Raw genomic sequence first — 19,369 nt, forward strand, 5'->3', positions numbered from 1 at the left:
GTGAGCCACAACGGTCCGGTGGGGGCTTATGCATTATAAGCTTTACACTCTGACAACTTGCATGCCCACAAATACGGCATACACCAGCAAACTCAGTAAGTCAACAATGGTGTCAGAGTCAGCGAAGATGTGTGTATCACGCATTGCAATCACTTTAACCCCTGCTGCCCCTCCCAAAATAACAATGCCAGCTGCTCTTAACAAAATCCAAAAACCATTCCAATGGAGGGGTGCTCCATAAATGATGCGGTAAATACAGCATATTTTTTTACACCACGGGGTGTGGGCAGAGGAACGAATAACACTACAGCATCAGCAGCTGTGTCACCAATGCCGCAATCAGTGTCTGATGCTACTATATTACATCCCAATGTGAATACGTTGGGAGCCCTTGGTTGCAAGGGTCCGTCAGATTCTAATGCAAGCGCCCCACAACAAAATCTGAATAGCACAGTGATTGATAGCCTGGAAGCTGGAAAATATCACTGTATGCCGGCCAATGTGAGTCACCCATCACGATTTGTAGTAACCAATCATTTGAGGGAGAGGCACATGCGGGAGAAAAATCGAAACTAGGGGAATCTTCCGTATACATTCATCCTACCCCAAGGCAACGCCCTTTAAATCAAGCGTTTAATGATGTCTCTCTGCATACAACGAAAATGTACCTCAATCAAATATGTTAGAAGTAACTCTTTCAGCAATAAACACCACATTAATAACATTATTCAAATTAATGGAGGAATTAGGCCAGAAACTCACAACCCAAGCTGAACAAATCAATGCCATCCATTTGTGGATGCAACACACGCAACAACAGGCACAGACTATGTCGACAATTGCATCCAAAGGGGGTTGTTTACCTTTGATCCCTGAGATCCTTCGTCCTATTGAGATCTCGACTGAAGAGCCAGTAGTGGCACTAGCGGAAGCATCCTGGATAAGTATTGATCAGAATGATAGATATACCCTACAGGGATGTGATCTTTTGCACTTTTCCTTCTGATCCACCCTGACAATAGATAATTTATTAATTAATTCTATTGATTATGAATATAAAAATTATGTCTGTTTGATGGGGACCAGTTATGAATTCCTTCTCCCCACAGGTTTTTTAGCATGATTCTTTTGTCTTTTAAGCTTTTGGATGTATGTCACGGTATGTTGAGTTGGGTTTGAATGAGTGCACTATGAATGGCAAGTATGTGTGACAATGTTTTAGCTGACTTTAGGCATACAGTTGCTGCTGTTTTGCTGTATTAAAGTGATCAGTGTTTATTTGTGATTGACTAACCATTGTTTAAATTGTTGGTATCACTTTCAATAAATTTTGATACACATTTTTTCAAATTGATTTGTTTCTCTGGACAATCTTTTTCTGTTGTTCTATGCAATTGTAATACTCTGGTCCAGAGGCGAGAGTGTCCCTGCCCTTTTCAGATTTGTCGGTTATTGATCAGAATGATAACCAGGAAAGTGGAAGAGACAACTTAGAATGTGCTGCAGGGAAGGATGAAAAGAAAACAAAAATTCTACATCGCAGCAAATGACAAAAAAGGCTCCCCACAGTCCTTCATAAGGAAATCAAAGAATATACCAGCAATAAAAATGCCTAAAAACAAAATGACATCCTTCTTTAACACACTTGCAGCAGTCAGTAAACAAAGTAAGAAACAAGTGTGCGTTGATCCGCCTGTGGCAGGGAGGCCAGACATAGAATTGATCCAGGCTAAAACAAGGGTGAGGAATCAGCAGGAGACCATGAGTGACATTCCAAGCGAGACCACTCCAAAAGTAACCAGTGCCCCAACACAACACTCGCCATTAAACGAGCTAGTTCAAGCACTTGAAAATAACAAGAGGAGTGCTTTAGAAAGTAAGGAATCAAAAAGGGCTTCTGAGGCTAGACCGACCAACGTGGAAATGTTACCACCTGCTAAGGCTATAGAAATGATGAAAAAAATGATTGATTCTTACTTGGCTGACAGAGAGAGAGCTTCGGAATTATCTAAGATAGATGATGGAATAACATCAGGGGTTGAAACCCACCCACCTATACTAGAGAAGGTGAGACAGGGCTCTCAAGGCATATATGGGGCACCAAGTAGAATTAGGTGGCAGACCCAAGATGCAGAGAGAGCCCGGATAAAACAGCCAGGAAAAGAGATGGCTTCGAGTAATATTTCTCACCAAGAGTACGACTACCAAACACAAAATCCACCCGAAGCCATGATGGAGCAAGGCCAACCCCAACAACAAGGTAGGGATCATGCCTATGCGTATGCTAGACCCTCACCGTATCCTTACAAGCAAGCCTTGCTAACAGCCTCTGATCCTTTAAGACCCATGAATAATCGGATGCAGGTACATAACTATCAGGCAAAACAGACACAGCCTAAGATTAGCCCTAACTGCCACTCCCTAATAATGAAATGCCGGGGAGGGCAAGTCAATATGTTTGATTTAAATCGAGAAAGTGTGTTAAACATTTTTGCAGATATACCTGAGCTGGAGTCGATTACATCCAGAGATATTGAACTGATACAATTTATTGCAGGAAAGAATCTCACAGTAGTAAGATTATGGATACCATCAGGACTAGTTTGTAATGTGTAATGGAAAGCAAAAATGCAGCTCTTTGAGATGGGTTTTCTGTTAGCACAAGATCCAGAAAGAACGCATAGTAAAAATACACATGCTATATACCCATCTACTAGACCACTTGAGAAACCGGATCACAGAGCAAGATTACAATCCAACTCCTCTGCATTCTCTAGAACATAACTAAGTGATGGTCAGGAGGTACCACAAATTACGGTGGGATGTTGGAACACACAAGGCCATACTCACCTCGAAGTATCAATAAAAAAGTTCACTATCAACTTTGATGCATTAGCATTTCAGGAAACCTAGTTGCTTGTGGCACCAGTGTGGGATAATTATGCTGTTTCGCTGGTACCAGCAATTAGAGGACTCAAAGGCAGACCCGCTTCTGGTCTACTGGTTGCGACTCGCTTGACATCGGGCTTTAATTTAGAACCCTGGCTACACTACGGTAGTTTTTTTCAACTAGTAAAATTGATCAGCCCAGCTGGAACAATTCGATTTATAAATATATACCGGAATCCGTATGGAATATCGGATGATATATTTTATTTAAAATTATCGAGTATGCTAGAGACGATTGCTCTGGCTACCGATGTAACTTCCACTTTTGTAGCAGGTGATTCCAACATAGACTATAACAACAACAAAAAAAACAGGTCTGCAATCTAAGGAGGCTCGAAGGTGGTTTGCCTTTATGTCAGAAAGATTGTTTTTCCTTGTGAATGGGGCGCTCACAGGTGATGTACCTGCCCAAGCAACATGGCATAGAAATAACTGCTCCAGCATAATTGATCATATCTTTGTTGATAGCAGGCACTTTGCAAGCATCATTTCTTTGAACATAATCACATTACATGCAAGTGATCATAGCTTACTAGCACTTCAATCCAAGTGGCATCAAACCAAAGAGCAAGAGCAACTGATATATTTACAACAATCTCTGGCAATTAACAATGCCAGAACCAGATTCATTTTGTCGACACCAAAGTTGCAGGCACTTAACGACCATATACAGGCACACGCAAATGATAACAGCTTGCATCCTTATACCCGAATCTTAGATTGATTCAAAGATACTATTCTTATAAGAAATAACCAACCAGTCAACATACGCATAAATATGATCATGTAGTGCAAGAAAGGAAAGCTGCATATCGAAGATAACGCATGTATATTCTGAAAGCGGGCTCACCATTGATGCTAGGAAGGCTGAAGATCAGCAAAATGTATTTACACCAATTGGACTCGAGCATACAAAGCTAAATTATTCAATCATGATAGTGAAGCTTTTTTCAAAACTATAGTAACAAAAAAGCCTGCTGCTATGTGGTTCTTATTGAATGAATGTAAGTGATCTCATCAAATAGAAGCACAGGCCAATGGTGTATCGGAAAAACAATAGTCTATTTATTTCAGCGATCTATATGCAGATCCTATATTCGACGAATTCAGTTACAAGATGCAAACGAGTAAACAGTGGAAACTAGAGTGTTCCGCAAATACGATTGTGACTACATTAAGCAAGCAAGTAATTCGAGAGCAGCAGGCCCCTATGAGCTCCACAACAGAATGCTTAAAGAAAATGTACATTTGTGGGCCGAAATCTTGCACTCTATGTTCCAACAAATTCTTGTGTATAAATCTTAACCAAGCATGTGGAAATCCTCGATTCTTGTCCCGATATTCAAGAAGGGTGACTATTCCAAACCATCGAACTATAGGCCCATAGCCCTTCTTGATATACCAGGATTTTGTTTTGCAAAGTGTGTATTGAGGGACTTCAATGCTTGGACATCAGCATGTCAACTACGCGATCCACAACAAACAGGATTTGTTAAGGGCCTAGGAACGGGTATTAACCTATTATGTATCAATGCCTTAAAATACCAATGTCATCAAACAAAACAGCCAGTATTTTTCGCATTTGTGTATCTGCGATTTGACTCGGTGCCGCAAGCTCTCCTAATGTCGAAATTAATACGTGACCAATGCCCATCTTCCTTATGCAACATGATGTATGAATTTCACCACAATACAGTAATTCGTATTAGGTTGAATCTACAATGTTTGTTGTCAGCGGAAATACCGACATCGCAAGGCCTTAAGCAGGGGTGTCTCTTAGCCTCTGCAATCTTCAACTATTTCATTGAAGATGTGAAACATGTGTTCGAGGCAATAAATACTGATTCGCCAAAAATGAACGGACTCTCGATTAAAGCACTCATATATGCGGACGACTTGGTCCTCATAGCCAAGACTCCAGTGGGCTTACAAAAGCTATTGACAGCATTTGAAAAATATATTAGTTATAACGAATTGAGCATTAACACATCCACAACTCAAATAGTTGTATAGAAGCCGACTAAATATGGAGCCAGATTGAACAAATGGTCCATTAATAATATACCATTGGACATTGTATCTGATTACCGGTACCTTGGGATGTGTTTTGAGGGTTTGATAAAGGTGAAAGCACAGCATATAGCAATCGAACACAAAATTCAAACTGCTGTGTCTCAGACAAAAATCATGTTACACCGATATGGCAAATTCACAGTGCGTCCAGCTTTAACCTATTGGAAAGCAAAAGTAGTTCCAACCATCCTATATGGTCTTGAGACAGATATCCCGATATCACCTATTACCTGTGAGAAATACGAAAAGCTTTTTTGGTTACAAATATTGCAATCACCACACTGCATTCCCATGTCATGGATTCGATATGACCTGGGACTTAGCTCGTTATATGCTACCTATTGTTGGAAAATCTGTGCACTATTCCGAAAATGCATAATATCAACATCTAGCCCAAGTATATTCAAAATAATGGCAGAGTATATTGTCTCAAGTTCCCATCGCTTTGTACAAAAGTGGTTAGTGGTAATCTATCAGATCTTGATGCACGTGGATGTATCAATCGATTTGTTAATAACCAACCCAGATAAAGCTAAAAGATCGATCTATGAAATGGATTGGTTTGATAACCATTAGAGATGTTTATGTTATCACGCTATATCCCCAGAGGTATTTTCACCGAAACAGATGGGAATACCTGAAAAATACCAACTGTGTGTTCTACAGACATGTAATCCTTGCGGTTCCGTTTTTAATTTATGGCCCACAAGGGCCCTAGCTTGTAAATGAAAACTCATCTCAAAAGTAGAAAATATCTGCAGATTTTGTCAGAGTGAGGGGATAAAAGAAACTGTTGAACACTTAATTGCGAAATGTCCGGAATTGATGTTCCTGAGAGTAATGCAGGCTCTTCTCATAAGATGTTGCAAATAGCAACAATTCATTTTCTACTATCTTTAAAGCTTGAGCAAAAGTGAATGTGTTGTTGTACATGCAAAGAAGCAACAAAAACGATTATACTAGATCTTGGACCTCATTACACGGTAGGCGGTAACCATGGCACTATTAGCGCCATGGTTGCCGCAGGTATTTTACTGTGTCTGCCTTGGTGGATGGCGGAATTACCGCCCTAGTCCAAGGTGAACGGGGGCAGTAAATCCCCATTCACCAAGGCCTTCCCCATTCCCATTTTTGCCCCCATAGGGCATAATGGGAATGGGGAAGGCGCTAATTACGGTACCGCAAATTGCGGTACCGTAATTAGCACCAAGGTCCCTTTGCAGCACCCTACTTTAACGGCTGTAAAAACCAGCCGTTAAGGTCGGGTCCCGCAAAGGGATCCCGTAGTAAGGCGGTAAGGGTTTACCGGTACCGGTAGCGGTAAACCCTTACTGCCTACCGTGTAATGAGGCCCCTGTCTCTTCCTGGTCTTCTTCCTTTTCAGAGTTGATGTTTTTATCTCATTTGTTTGTGTGTTGGTTTTCACAATGTTCCACAAGTGCTAGATGCTAATTGTGCACACAGATGAAAGACGTTTATTGTAAATAGGTTTTTTAGTAATGAAACAAAAATGTAAAATTGAATGAATTTTAACATTTATTTTAATTATGTAATGAAAAAGTGAATTGAAAAGTTGATTAATTTCAGCTATATCAATTTTAAAAAAAAGATATGCCAGAGCGACAAGAAACCATGCAGGTAACAACAGTGTTTTAACATAACATAACAAGTCGTGTGCTTTACAAACACACAGGACACTGAGCTCTATGATACACCATAAGCTCCTGGAGCAAATGTTTGTGTCCCGCGTGCTTACACGGAGGGCACATGCTTTGTTGGCATGCAGAGGTCCCCTCCACATAACTTTCAACATTTACATATCAAAGTTCAAAAGGGGGAGGTAATGTGGCACAGTACTCGCCTGTACGCCCCTCTTTGGCATTCCACCGTGTAAATGGAGTAAAGGCTGCCTGCAAGTACCTATGACAGGCAGCGTTTACAATGGCTTCTTACAGAATCCGTCTGCTTTTTGCTGATGTAAAGTGTGGCTGGATTCCATAGGAGTCCATTGCATTTACGCCAGCTTGACATTGTCATGCTGGCATAAATGCTGGAGGATTTGTATGGTAAAGAGGAAGGGGCTTGGGGTACGAATAGGAATTTACAATCTGCCCTCCTCTCTGCCATTCAGATGGACGAAAATTAGGACTAACAGTCGCAGGTGCAGGAACAGCAGCCCCTGTGGTTGTGCTGAGTGTACCCCACTGGCTAGCGCCTGGAAATTGCACCAGAGCACTCTGTGCTAGATGAGGAAGGAGCTGAGCCTGTCCCAGACACTTCCCCTTTCTCTCTGATGCAAGAGGAACCGTCTCACTGCAGAACTGGGAGAGAGAGGACTGAAGCTGTGGGGTGCCAGCTGCCAGGCAATATACACGGTTGGCACAGCACTGCATCTATTGCGACTCTGGGCATTTACACACAAGGAGGCAGCAGCAACGCTGGGCCAGTCTGGCCGGACTCTGTCCATCCACTCACAGCGTGATTGCTGCCAGAGTTGGTCCTTGATATAACTGAGCCGGGACTGGACCCCCACCAGCAGCTGGCATCCAGTGAGGGCCGGCTCGCAGGGCAGACACCGCTCCTGTCCTTGGTTTCAGGGGGACCCTGGATGCACCAGTCGCGGCCAGCCGTCTCCTCCTTTCTGGCAGTGCCCCCCCCCCCCTCTCCCCCTGAAGAGGAAGCAGGAGAGGGGCAGAATGAGAGCATTTATTCTCTGGGTGTTTCTCTTGTACCCAGGTAAGAATGCACCTTTCTGTGCATTACACTTTTCAGGTATTCATTACAAGTGGAAGTGGCTGAGAAACGCGCGCCTTCTTTCAAGATCATGAATTTGTTTGTGCAATAATCGATTATCGACATCTTGCTGGTGAAGGCAATTCCTAATTCTTTAGTAACTCGACCTTGGAATATGACGCCAGCACGTGTTTCGCTGTGCACGGAGCAGTTATTGCATGTGTATTCGCCTTATGGTAATGCACCGTGCAGTCCCAGCTGCTTTCACCTGGCAGAGATTTGACGAATGTGCATTACACGGAGGGACGTCACGTGACTTCCAGAAGTACAGGTCTCAACTTGCACGCTGCACAGATGGAGACCCTGCTGAGAGTGAGTGGGCGATGCAGGGTTCCCTGAGTGTCCTGTAACCCCCTCCCGGCCCCCAGTCTTTCTCGGCCCCCATGCACCCTACTGTCTGACTAGGCCAGCAGAGCCCCCCAGCCAGTCACCCCATCACCCTGACTTCTAGGGTAGAGTATATGATATGATAAGTTATTTATAAGGCGCCTGCACAAAAGTGTTTCTTTCTTTAATTTATTTAACAAGTGTCTTCAATGTGCAAGAGGTACACACAGACATATATTTCACGTTTGCTATGTTTCAAGAGCATGTACATTGTTACGGCCATCGCACAATCATAAGAGGTTCGCTTTTGTTTGTGTTATACAGTTCATGAGTTTGGGTCAGTATTCCACACTCAACATTCGTTCTGCAGGGGGGCACGGGGCCAGCCCCCCCCCCAAGGTCATCCCCTGGCCCCTCCTAGGAAGGAGGCATTGCAAGTGGGACCTGAGGGAGTGGAGGCATTGGGAGTCTGCGGGTGGTGGGGGGCTTTCACCCTAATCATGCAGAGAGATGAGCATTCTAATGGGCGGCACTGAAGGGGGCCTGGCCAGGATTTGTTAGCTTGTCCTAGGCAAGGATCTATGCCCCCTACCCATGAAAGCACAAAGGGCCACAAAGGGCCATTCACGCCTCTAAGTGAGGCAGCACTTACTCGAGAAGGCTGCATACAACTATTTCCCCAAGCTTAAAGTCGCAACATTGTTTTCTGTAATATAAAGTATGTTTATTTGTTGTGCGAATATAACATTTTTCCACATCATGCTTAATTAATAACATGGTTAACTATCAACTCATATATTCTGCTACATTAACTACTTGAATATAAGCGAAAAAATAAGGTTGGTAGTAACAGCAATGTAATTCTGGAGCAGTATAGTGAAAGAGTGATGGCTACAAGGCTTTGAATTAAACATTGCCACTATCGGGGGGGGGGGTGCTGTTGCGCGCGAGAGAAAATGGTCGCTCTCGTGTGAGCTCCGGCATGGACCAAGGCCGTAATGCCGACATAAGCATTTGCGTTGACCGGTTCCTGACAGAAACTGTATAGAATGTGCGGCAACATCAGCGGAACATACAGGGAAAGTTTGGTGTCTGGCAATTGCAAAATCCCAGAGGAAAACCAGTATCCGTATCCCACATGCAGAGGGAAGCGGCGCCTGAAGACAACCGATGAACGAGAGGAGGAGCCTGGCGAGTGGCAACGCGGACACTCGCTGGCAACAGACAGCGCAACAATCAGCTTGGAAAGGCCGTGGGCACTCCGCTCCTCATTGAGCGCCCACGAGTGCCCCCCCCCCTCAGCCCCCCTCCGCCCCGGACACTCAGCGATCATCGGGCTCAGGAGGGTATCGTACACGGAGCACACATGGGGGCTGTGGTGTGCGGCCCGTGCAAACTGCGGAGCCCCCGGGGAGTGGACTGCTGAAGCCCAGTCAGACTCGATCAGATAAGTGGGGCGGCCACAACGGGGGGGAGGCACAGTGAGCAGTATAATCCCCAGTGTGGGACAAGTTTTATGCGTACCCGCAGAATGCCGGTGATCCTCCTCTCCTCCCCCCCCCGGGGAACGGACACTTTCTGCCAGTTGCCCTTGCCCCTGGGGTAGACTATGCGCCGCAGCTGGGACACTAGCGAATTGCAAGAGACGCCCGCACGGAGTTTCGACTTAAGCTGAGGGTCATGGACGGCTTCGTGGCAGCGTGTTGAGCAACTCTCGCGTCTGGTGTTGTGGTGTGCATTCAATCCACTGCAGACCTGCCCCAACATCTGTTAAGGCAAGGCTATCACGCATGGCCTTCTCGTCGAGGCGGAGGGTGGCGAGGACGCTACGCAGCGACAGAGATAAGACACGAACATTGAAGCCCGGTCACCTTAAAGAGATTGATGGCTATGGAATACCTGGTTGAGAACGTGGACTGGCGCTAAGATCCAACAATACCTCCGTGATACGCACGGATCAGATCCAGGCCAGCACGGGCTTCCACGTGGACAACTTTAAATAACAGCTACAACTCCCTATAAGCACGTAACTCTACGGCCGGGCGTAAGCTGGCCTTGTTGGTGCATGGCCATGGGATCCTGACTCCTTCACATTTATAGGAGGGCAGGTGGTATCCCTCCACTCGGCGCGCTCCACCAGAAGTAAATCAGTGTATCACGCCACAGAAGCAAAGCATAGAAAGGGGCGCATTGCAGTTCATATCACAGAATAATTGGCCCAGAGGAAACAATGCCAAAGGGCTTCTGCCCCAAGAGGAGTAAAGGTTCCATTGATAAGTTCACGACACCACTGCAGAAAGAACCTGATGTAATGATGGCGGAGAGCACGCTCCCACGCGAACAACAGACCCCCCCGGCAATGATGATGGAACCCCAGGCAGTCTTCCTCGCCATGCAACAGGGCTTTTCGGCCCTCAATGACAAACTAGATGGGATAACGGCGAACGTGGCGGCCATCAAAATGCAACTGGACAAAACTACTTCGCGCATGACCGAGGCTGAAACAAGAATCTCGGCCACGGAAGACACACTCGAAACCCTGAAGACCACGGTCTCGAAGATGGCAATCGACCTGGGGACTGTGAAGTCCAAATGCGAGGATTTAGAAGCGAGATCAAGACGCAATAATATTCGAATAATTGGTGTTCCAGAGGAAGCGATAAAAGGACCCATGGAAAAGACAGTGGAGGAACTCTTGCGTACCCTCCTGGGTGACCCTGGATGGTCACCGATGTTCATTATTGAGCGGGCTCACAGATCCCTTGCCCCGAAGCCGAGGCCAGGAGCCTACCCTATGCATATAATTGCCCGAGTGATGAACTACAGGGATAGAGATTTAATTCTGAGGGCTGCAAGAGAAAAGAAAGAATTACGTTGGGAAAGCTAATATTATATGCATTTTTCCAGACTTTACCCTTGCGGTACAACAGGAGAGGATGCTCTTTACAGGGGTCAAAAAACTGCTACGGGAAAGACAGATTCAGTATGCTATGTTGTATCCGGCGAGACTCAAAATCCATTTCCAGAACAAGATTCATTTCTTTACGTTCCCAGAGGAAGCTGAAAACTTTGTGGAAACACATATTCCTGCTTTAGCTGGTCATCCCAGGATACAGGAAACTTAATGATATTTGTGATTATGTGAAAATGGGCATGTTTCTGCTATGTAATGTACAATTCCCGAAGCAATAGCCACCTCCCCCAGGGGCGGCCCTTATAGGGGGTATATACGACTGAATTCACAGGATTTGTTAAATGGTGATGCCCCCACAGGTTTCGATATATGTGAGAGCAACCAAGTTGAACCGGTCTATCTTTTACCAGCCTCAATATGTCATGGGCACTGGAACACGCCGCAGGTCCCCCCCCTGCAGCAGGTGCACAACCAGTGATGGGAAGGGAGGGTTGGGATCCTATGAGCACAGTTAAAGTTGGGGGAGCTGTGAGGGCGGGGGGAGGGGACAGGTTGGGAATGTTGGGTTATGGTTATGTTAAGGATGGTAGTAAAATAAAACGCACACAGGCTCCTAATAGAGACATGCTTTTTTGTACATATTGATAACTGCTTCATAGGTTATGGCTGGAAACAACGATGAAAGTATCAAAGTATTAAGTTGGAATGTCCGAGGCCTAGGGTCCAGAGTCAAGAAGAGGAAAATCCTGGCATATATCAATAGACTGGGCACCAAAATTAATTTTTCTACAGGAAACTCATGTGGGACCTCAACAGGGGGGACAACTAATTCCGAATTGGGGAACGCACCAGTACTTCACAACATCCTCTAAACGGGCAAGGGGGACCGCGATTCTAGTACATAAAAACCTCCAGTTTAAATGTATAGAAGTGAAATGTGATCCTGAAGGGAGGCTTGTCCTACTGCATGGCACACTCTGCAATAAGGAGATAGTTCTCCTAAACATATATGGACCAAATGTGGATGATCCAGAATTTTTCTCCCAAATATTCGAGAGGTTGGCCGCCTACCCCACGGCGCACTTGATATGCGGTGGGGACTTTAACACTATTGTAGATGTCCATACAGACCGCACATCGACACAGACTAGGGCACTGACCAAAGCAGCGCAGACTATAACTACACATATGGTAGACTTAGGTCTGAAAGACGCCTGGAAAACACTAAATCCTACTAAGAGGGAATATACATATTACTCGAAGGTGCATGATATGCACTCCAGAATAGGTTTGTTGCTGGTAGATAATGTAGTCCTTTCCTGGGTCCTAGCAGCACAGCATTATCCCAGAACATATTCAGATCCCTCCCAAATCCAGTTAACATTACGAATTCCAGGCACTGTAGTAACGCGACCAATGTGGAGATTTAAACCTGCAGCATTGCGTGACTTGGTCTACAGGAACGCTATGGAACAACAAATACAGGAATATTTCGAAATCAATGAAAACTCGGTGCCCAGTCAAGCAATAGTATGGCAAGCATTTAAGGCCTATATAAGGGGAAGCTCTATATCGACAGAAAATGGAATTCTTAAAGACATCAGGGGTAGACTGAACAGATTGGAATCGCAAATAGCATCACTTCAATCTCATTATGCACAAACCCCATCAGCTCACCTCAGTTCCGAAATGAAAGCAAAACTAGATGAATACAATGAGGCAGCAGATCAAGAAATCCGATTTTTTGATAAACCAGTTGCAGCACGCCGATATGGGGAGGGTGAGCGCCCCGGGAGGTTGCTGGCCAGGACAGTGAAGGGAAAGAGGGGACCAACGATCATACCGTGCGTGCACAGACCAGATGGTTCGGTCACCACTGACCGAGACAAGATTGAAGAAACGTTCCATACATTCTATAAAAATCTTTATTCCCCGCAATCTGATTCCACAGACGAGGAAATTGATCAATACCTGTCACAAATACTGACAACATTGCTGGCCGACGACACTAGGGAATTGTTAGAGATGGCAATTACCGAGGTGGAAATGTTAGAGGCGATAAAGGCATTACTCAACGGGAAAGCACCAGGCACTGACGGTCTAGGGGCTGAGTTTTATAAGGAGTTTGGTCCCCTACTGGTCCCCAGATTAATGGCAGTATGGAGTGAGGCCCTAAATAAAGGAGAACTCCCTGAAACCACTAGGGAAGCAGTGATTACGCTGTCACTCAAGCCGGGAAAACCCCCTGAGGAGTGTGGGTCATATAGACCATTATCACTAATAAATACTGATGCAAAGATCCTAGCAAAAATACTGGCAACTAGACTAACACCTTTGATGCCGTACATGGTCCATGAAGATCAGGCATGGTTTATTAAGGGAAGGTCCCCTGCAACCAATGTTAGAAGGTGCCATAAAATTGTAGCCACAACATCCCCGAGGTCCAAGCCGTGGCTGTTTCCTTAGATATGCATAAGGCTTTCGACACAGTTTCGTGGCCCTTTCTCTTCGGGGTTCTGCGCAAATATGGGTTCGGCCCCAATTTTCTGAAGTGGATAAAAATACTGTACACATGTCCACATGCAAAAATAAGAATCAATGGGGTTTTAACAGATAAACTGGAACTGAAGGGGCGAACGCGACAAGGATGCCCATTGTCGCCATTATTATTTGCATTAATAATTGAACCTTTAGCAGATATCCTTAGGGCACGGTACAGCTCAGCAGGACTCAGTCTAGATGGTGAATTACACATTATAACGTTATATGCAGACGATATTCTGTTATATCTAAAAAATCCAGATCGAACCTTGGGTAAGGTACTGGCGGAGGTTAAACGATTTGGGGAACACTCTGGTCTACGTCTTAATTCTAGCAAATCAGAGATATTCCCAATCACAGAAAATACACCGCAACCACACGACCTATATGGTCTCGTCTGGAGCCCGACTCATATACTTTATTTGGGTGCGCAAATTGCCAGAACAGCACAGCTCGCCCGCGCCTTGAACTATAGTGTACTCACTGACGCCCTGTGCGTGAAAATAAAACGTTGGAGCGACCTCCCCATATCATTGATGGGCAGGATAGCACTAATTAAAATGATTATATTACCAAAGCTTTTTTATCTATTCAGCACAATACCTGTCTGGCCGGGCCGCTCTTTATTTACCACACTGACTGGCGCGTGCACCTCGTTTGTATGGGGAGGACATCCCAGAGTGAGCTGGAAAAAGATGACTGATACATACTCTAGAGGAGGGATGATGGCACCTGATCTGGAGTTGTATTATCTGGCTGCAGAGGCACACCACGCCTCCCAATGGGCTACACAATTCCTCAACCATGAGACCCCGATGCCCAGTCATAAAGAGCGCAAAGCGATAATGGCACTCCACAAAATGAGCAGATCAACCCTCAAGCACTATAACGCTATAGAACCAGCGAAGGTGACAACCACTGCATGGGCCAAAATAGCCGATATGTTTGAAACCAACAGGCTATACCATCCGAGTATGCCACTCTGGGGAGACCCACAAACACCCTTCAGTGCAGATAGTCAAATCGCGATGCATTGGACATCCAGAGGGATCACCCAGTGGGGACAACTCTTCCCAGACCAGAGCTTTATCCAGTGGATAGACATCAGAGAGGCTGTGGGAAACATGAATAGACATAAACAGCAGTATACCCAAGTGCGAATGGCTATACAAGAAGCATGCCCCACTTTCCCCAGCGAACCAGCGATAAATATAGGTTTGGGCTACATATTCACAGGGGGGACACAAAAAGTCTCGGCGGCGGCACTGTATAAGCTGCTACTTCAAACGCGCCCTGTAGAGAACACCGCAGCTAAGAGTCAATGGGAACAAGACCTGGGACAGCAGTTTGATGACCAGGAATGGGCACAGATTTGCTCGCTCACCAAGCAAATATCGTGTAATTCCAGATACAAGGTAATTCACTACAAAATAGTGCAGAGAACACATTATACCCCAGCAAAACTTAAACGACTATATCCCAACATGTCGGGGACCTGCCCTAGATGTCAGACAGAGGATGCAAATATTTATCATATGTTATGGACATGTATAAAGCTAAGGGGCTACTGGGAAGAAATCTGCGCTGCCCTAGATGAGATGGCTGACCAACCACTGGAATGGTCACCCAGGATATGTTTGCTGGGAGCAGTGGGGAAAATGAATCTGACTTGGCATAGACTGTTGAATTTGAGCCTAGTAATAGCCAAAAGGGCAATTTTGATGAAATGGAAGAGCGCATATCCCCCAACTAAGGCTGATTGGGATAAGGACATTGTGTGGACTAATGATACAGAAGAACTCTACATAGACTCGGTGCTACCCCAATCCAGACCAAGGAACATATGGGACAGATATAAACAATACCTGTTTGATAAGGCAGAGCGAGATGACTCAGGATCGGAAGCTAATGGAATTTGTAAAATGTAATGAAGCAATGTGCAATATATGTAAACATTTATGTTACCTGTGTGCAAGAAAAATAAAGTTTTTTTTAAAAAAAACATTGCCACTATCATTTCTTTGCACAACATTTCATGCTATAATTCTTTAGTATATCCGTGCCATTACAGAAGGGGACAACCCATTAGCAAATGGCTCTTGGTCCTATCACCAAAAGGTGTAGATTAGTCTCAGTTGTTAGGCCATGTACCCTCTGCACTGGAACACAAGCAACCACAGGTAATTTTCAGCCTTGTGGTCTAGCAGTCTAGCAGTTTAAGCAGGGCTGCTCACATTAATGGCAGGGCCAAGGCAGATTCGCAGACAATGTTATGGAAGGCTGACCAGAGCAATGCTGGTGCTCATGATTGATTCAGAGACAAACATATATCCTTTTTTAGTTTTGCCTACTAGGTGTAAGTCAGAACTCTTGCGGTGGGACACAGATAGGATGTGAAGAGAAGCACACATCCTATGGGCATGTTTGGTAATTTACCCACCCAATGACTAGCAATGGCTATGTGAATTCCTATGGCATTACTACCAACTACCTGCCCCTCACTGCCAAACCTACCCTTTGGGAACTCTCTGTGCAAGTTCTAACACAAAGTAACACCAATCTTTGTGCTGTACAGGACCTGCCTGTGTTGCATCTAAGCTTTCTTTTGTATTTGTATTTGTATTTACTAAGTTTATATAGCGCTTTACTCAAAAGTGCTGTTTAATACTTAATAGCCTCTGTAAATGAGCTCCTGGTGTGATAAAAATCTCTTAATGTGTGTCTTCAGCCAGTTGATCTGATAAGTAACTAGCAAATGGTGCGCATACTTCACACGGGTTCTGTAGACAGATATGCACTTGCGCGAGCTGAATGACACTTGGCCTAGTAAGATCGTTGTCTGTCTTCCCTCTGTTCCCCCTCCCTTGCCTCCTCGCGCTTTGAAACACTTCTGTATAGGTGCGTTATAAATGCCACATCATATCATAAGATATCATATCATATAACACTGTCATCAATTGTTGACAATCGCGGAGCAGACGTGGAGGGGAGCAGCATAATGGGACCTTCTGTGTGCTCTCCCCACCTGTCGCCTCACCCTGGCGCGGTGCAGTATGTTGCAGTGCATTATGGTGCAGATATTTCGGAAACTGAGCGTCCTAGGGCCTTGAAGCGTGGGGTTTGAGCCTTCAGGTTTTGTTCCTGGCATCCAGGCAGTCAAAATGAGCTTTGTGTGGTCTTTCTATGACCACATTGACGTTTTGCACGTTGCGGTGCATAAACCTCGGAAACCGTGCATCCTAGGGCCTGGAAATGTGGCTTATCTTGAACTTCTGTTCCTCACATCCAGGATGCGAAATTAGCTCCGCCTGGTCCTTCTACAACCACCTTGATGTTTTGCTGCTTCCAGTCAACCGCCTCATGAGGCAGAGGCTTAAATCCAGTGAATGGAGTGAGGCGTCCACATATAACGTAGCCAGTGACATCCGGAGAGTCCTAACAGGTAACTGCACAATATGGTGCAGATTGGCTGAACAGTGTGGAATTGTATGAGGAACAAACAAACAAACAAACATATTTTCCATTTTATATATACATAGATATCTGTGTCAATGCCTCTGTTCCTTGCACTGGAGTCCTCTCCAAAACAAGCATTTGCAAGCTAACGGTTTTGGCTTGCGCATAGGCCTTAGACAGATATTTCCCAGGCAACATCATCATATGCCCAGGAACTCGCAAAGTTTCCCAGCTGTTCCCATATTATGGCCAAGTGTTACCCTTATGGCAGTGACTGGCAACTGCCTCTCCATGCCTAATCAAAACCCCAAGCTGTTGGCTTTGTCAATGCGTTTTGGTTTCAGTTTGTCTCCCTAAGTAAAAGTGTGTATGCCCGGCTGTGGGTGTCTTGTTTGCTACTCCTAGAGAATCAACCTGCACCTCACTGAGTTGATCCAACAAGGCCCTACCTAGAAATGACAAGGCTAGGGTGGCAAGTATGCACCACTTTCAGATCTTCTTCTCAAGCGATGCTTACCAGTGGGGTTCCGACCTATGTAGAATGCATCTTTTTCTGGCTGGAAGAGTTGCCTGAGCTGCCAGGACCTTTCTTGATTCAAACTGATAAGTACTGAATTGATAACCTCATACTATTTGAGTAACTTAACAGTGCATGCAAGCAGAATACATCATGTGTATTGTGGGTCTTGCTTGGAAAGTATGATGAAAATCCTGCGTGCTGGGTGTTTAGGCAGTGCCTGAAATAGAAATGATTTGCTGTGGGACTCCATCAGTGATTGTGGGAGGGGGGTGGGAGGATTGCTCCCACCCCCCACTAAACCTTTGCCTCTCAGAAAATTAATCATGGACACTTGGAAAATAACACAAGAGTGTTTGCTATAATGCTGCTGGCAAAATATAAAATATGGCCATCTTTTAAAAACAAAAAATAGTATTTAAGTATTTCCTAGAAAGTGCAATCGGAGGCGGATTTCACATTTGGACAAGGGACAACTGGCCAAGCTCTTCCTCTCTCCCCTCAAACACAGTCAGTGCTGCAAAGGTCCTCCCAGTAATGTGTCTCAGAGGCAGATTATTTACAATAGGAAGTGATTAGAGATGGAAAAAGGTAACTGGCAGTGACCATTTCTGTGGCATCCTTTTCTTTAAATTATATAAGGTGTGATTGTTGGGTGATTAGAAATGAAGGTGATACAGAATAAGCTGTGTGAAACAATTACCTTGCATGAGATTTTTTGTACATTCTCATTAATTTCATGCTGGAGCGTGTAGGCTTCCATCAGGATGAAGAAAATAAAGCTACAATCATAGGGTGTCATTCTCCAAGTCAAGCGGAGTGGAAAAGTGGTGCTAAAAGCATTTATAGACCCTTTTTATGTGCTGAAGGATTTTGTATGATTTGGCAGTCAAAGTTGGGAAACAGATCGCACTTAACAAGTTTGCCTGCTGTTACATATCCCCCTGCCCAATCCGATTGGATTTTCACCAGCATATATTTTTATGTTGGCAGAAAACCAATTGATTCCTATGGAATCAGACTGAATTTTACACCTGGAAAAAGCAGGCAGATTCCAAAAGAAACCATTGTGAAGGGCTGCCACAATCATTAATTGTGGGAGGGATTTGCACTTTTCCAGACACGTAGTAGAAAAGTGAAGCTCAAAGGTGATATTTGCCATTGTTTTATTCTTTACTTTTCCAGTAATTAGTGGCAACATTTAAAATTGCATGGAGGGGCCCTTTTGCAAAAAACTGCAAACACGATTTGTCCCCTCTGTGCAATTTAGCATTCAAAACAAAACGACTCTCTTATTGTTTTTCTTTAACACATTTCCAAAATGATGCATACATTGTGAGGTTGGTTTATCATGTGACATTTTAAAGTAATCTGTATAAAATAAAGTATTATGTTAGGTATTGAAAACCAAATTTCAACACATATTTGTACCAACTTGAGCTTAGAAGATGCATGGTCAAGTTTCAGAATTTCAGGATAGGCTCAAATTCTGGCTTTACCACTTAACCAAAGTGTGTGATCCTGGGCAAATCATTTAATCACACTGTGCCTTACATGCCAACAATTGGTGCCCCTAGAAGTGGCTGAGTTCACAGTATAAGCTATTTAAAAAAGTCTCACTCATGGTTGAGATGGGCAGCGCATGTGTCAGGACCTGCCAAGAACACACACACACACACATCTTTCTTTGAAAATATCAGGCCACATTTATTGAACAAAATTGTTACATTCAATAGCAAATCAAAGTTAACACATCAAACAAAAAACCGAAATGGACAATTGCATATAATAACCAGTAA

The 19,369-nt window shown here is 44.5% G+C and overlaps 1 protein-coding gene across 2 annotated transcripts in view; it reads left to right on the top strand.

Annotated features, from left to right (window-relative positions):
• The first annotated feature begins 7,401 nt into the window (after positions 1–7,401).
• Positions 7,402–19,369, top strand: part of LOC138511174 (CMRF35-like molecule 5) — a 262,104-nt gene continuing 250,136 nt past the window's right edge. For both annotated transcript variants that reach the window (XM_069626681.1, XM_069626682.1), the window contains exon 1: positions 7,402–7,758. In XM_069626681.1, the coding sequence (XP_069482782.1) occupies positions 7,719–7,758 (40 nt within the window). In that variant the 5' untranslated portion in view covers positions 7,402–7,718. The remainder of the gene's footprint in view (positions 7,759–19,369) is intronic.

The sequence above is a fragment of the Ambystoma mexicanum genome, chromosome 6p (assembly GCF_040938575.1).
Source record: "Ambystoma mexicanum isolate Mex_15411 chromosome 6p, UKY_AmexF1_1, whole genome shotgun sequence".
NCBI lineage: Eukaryota > Metazoa > Chordata > Amphibia > Caudata > Ambystomatidae > Ambystoma > Ambystoma mexicanum.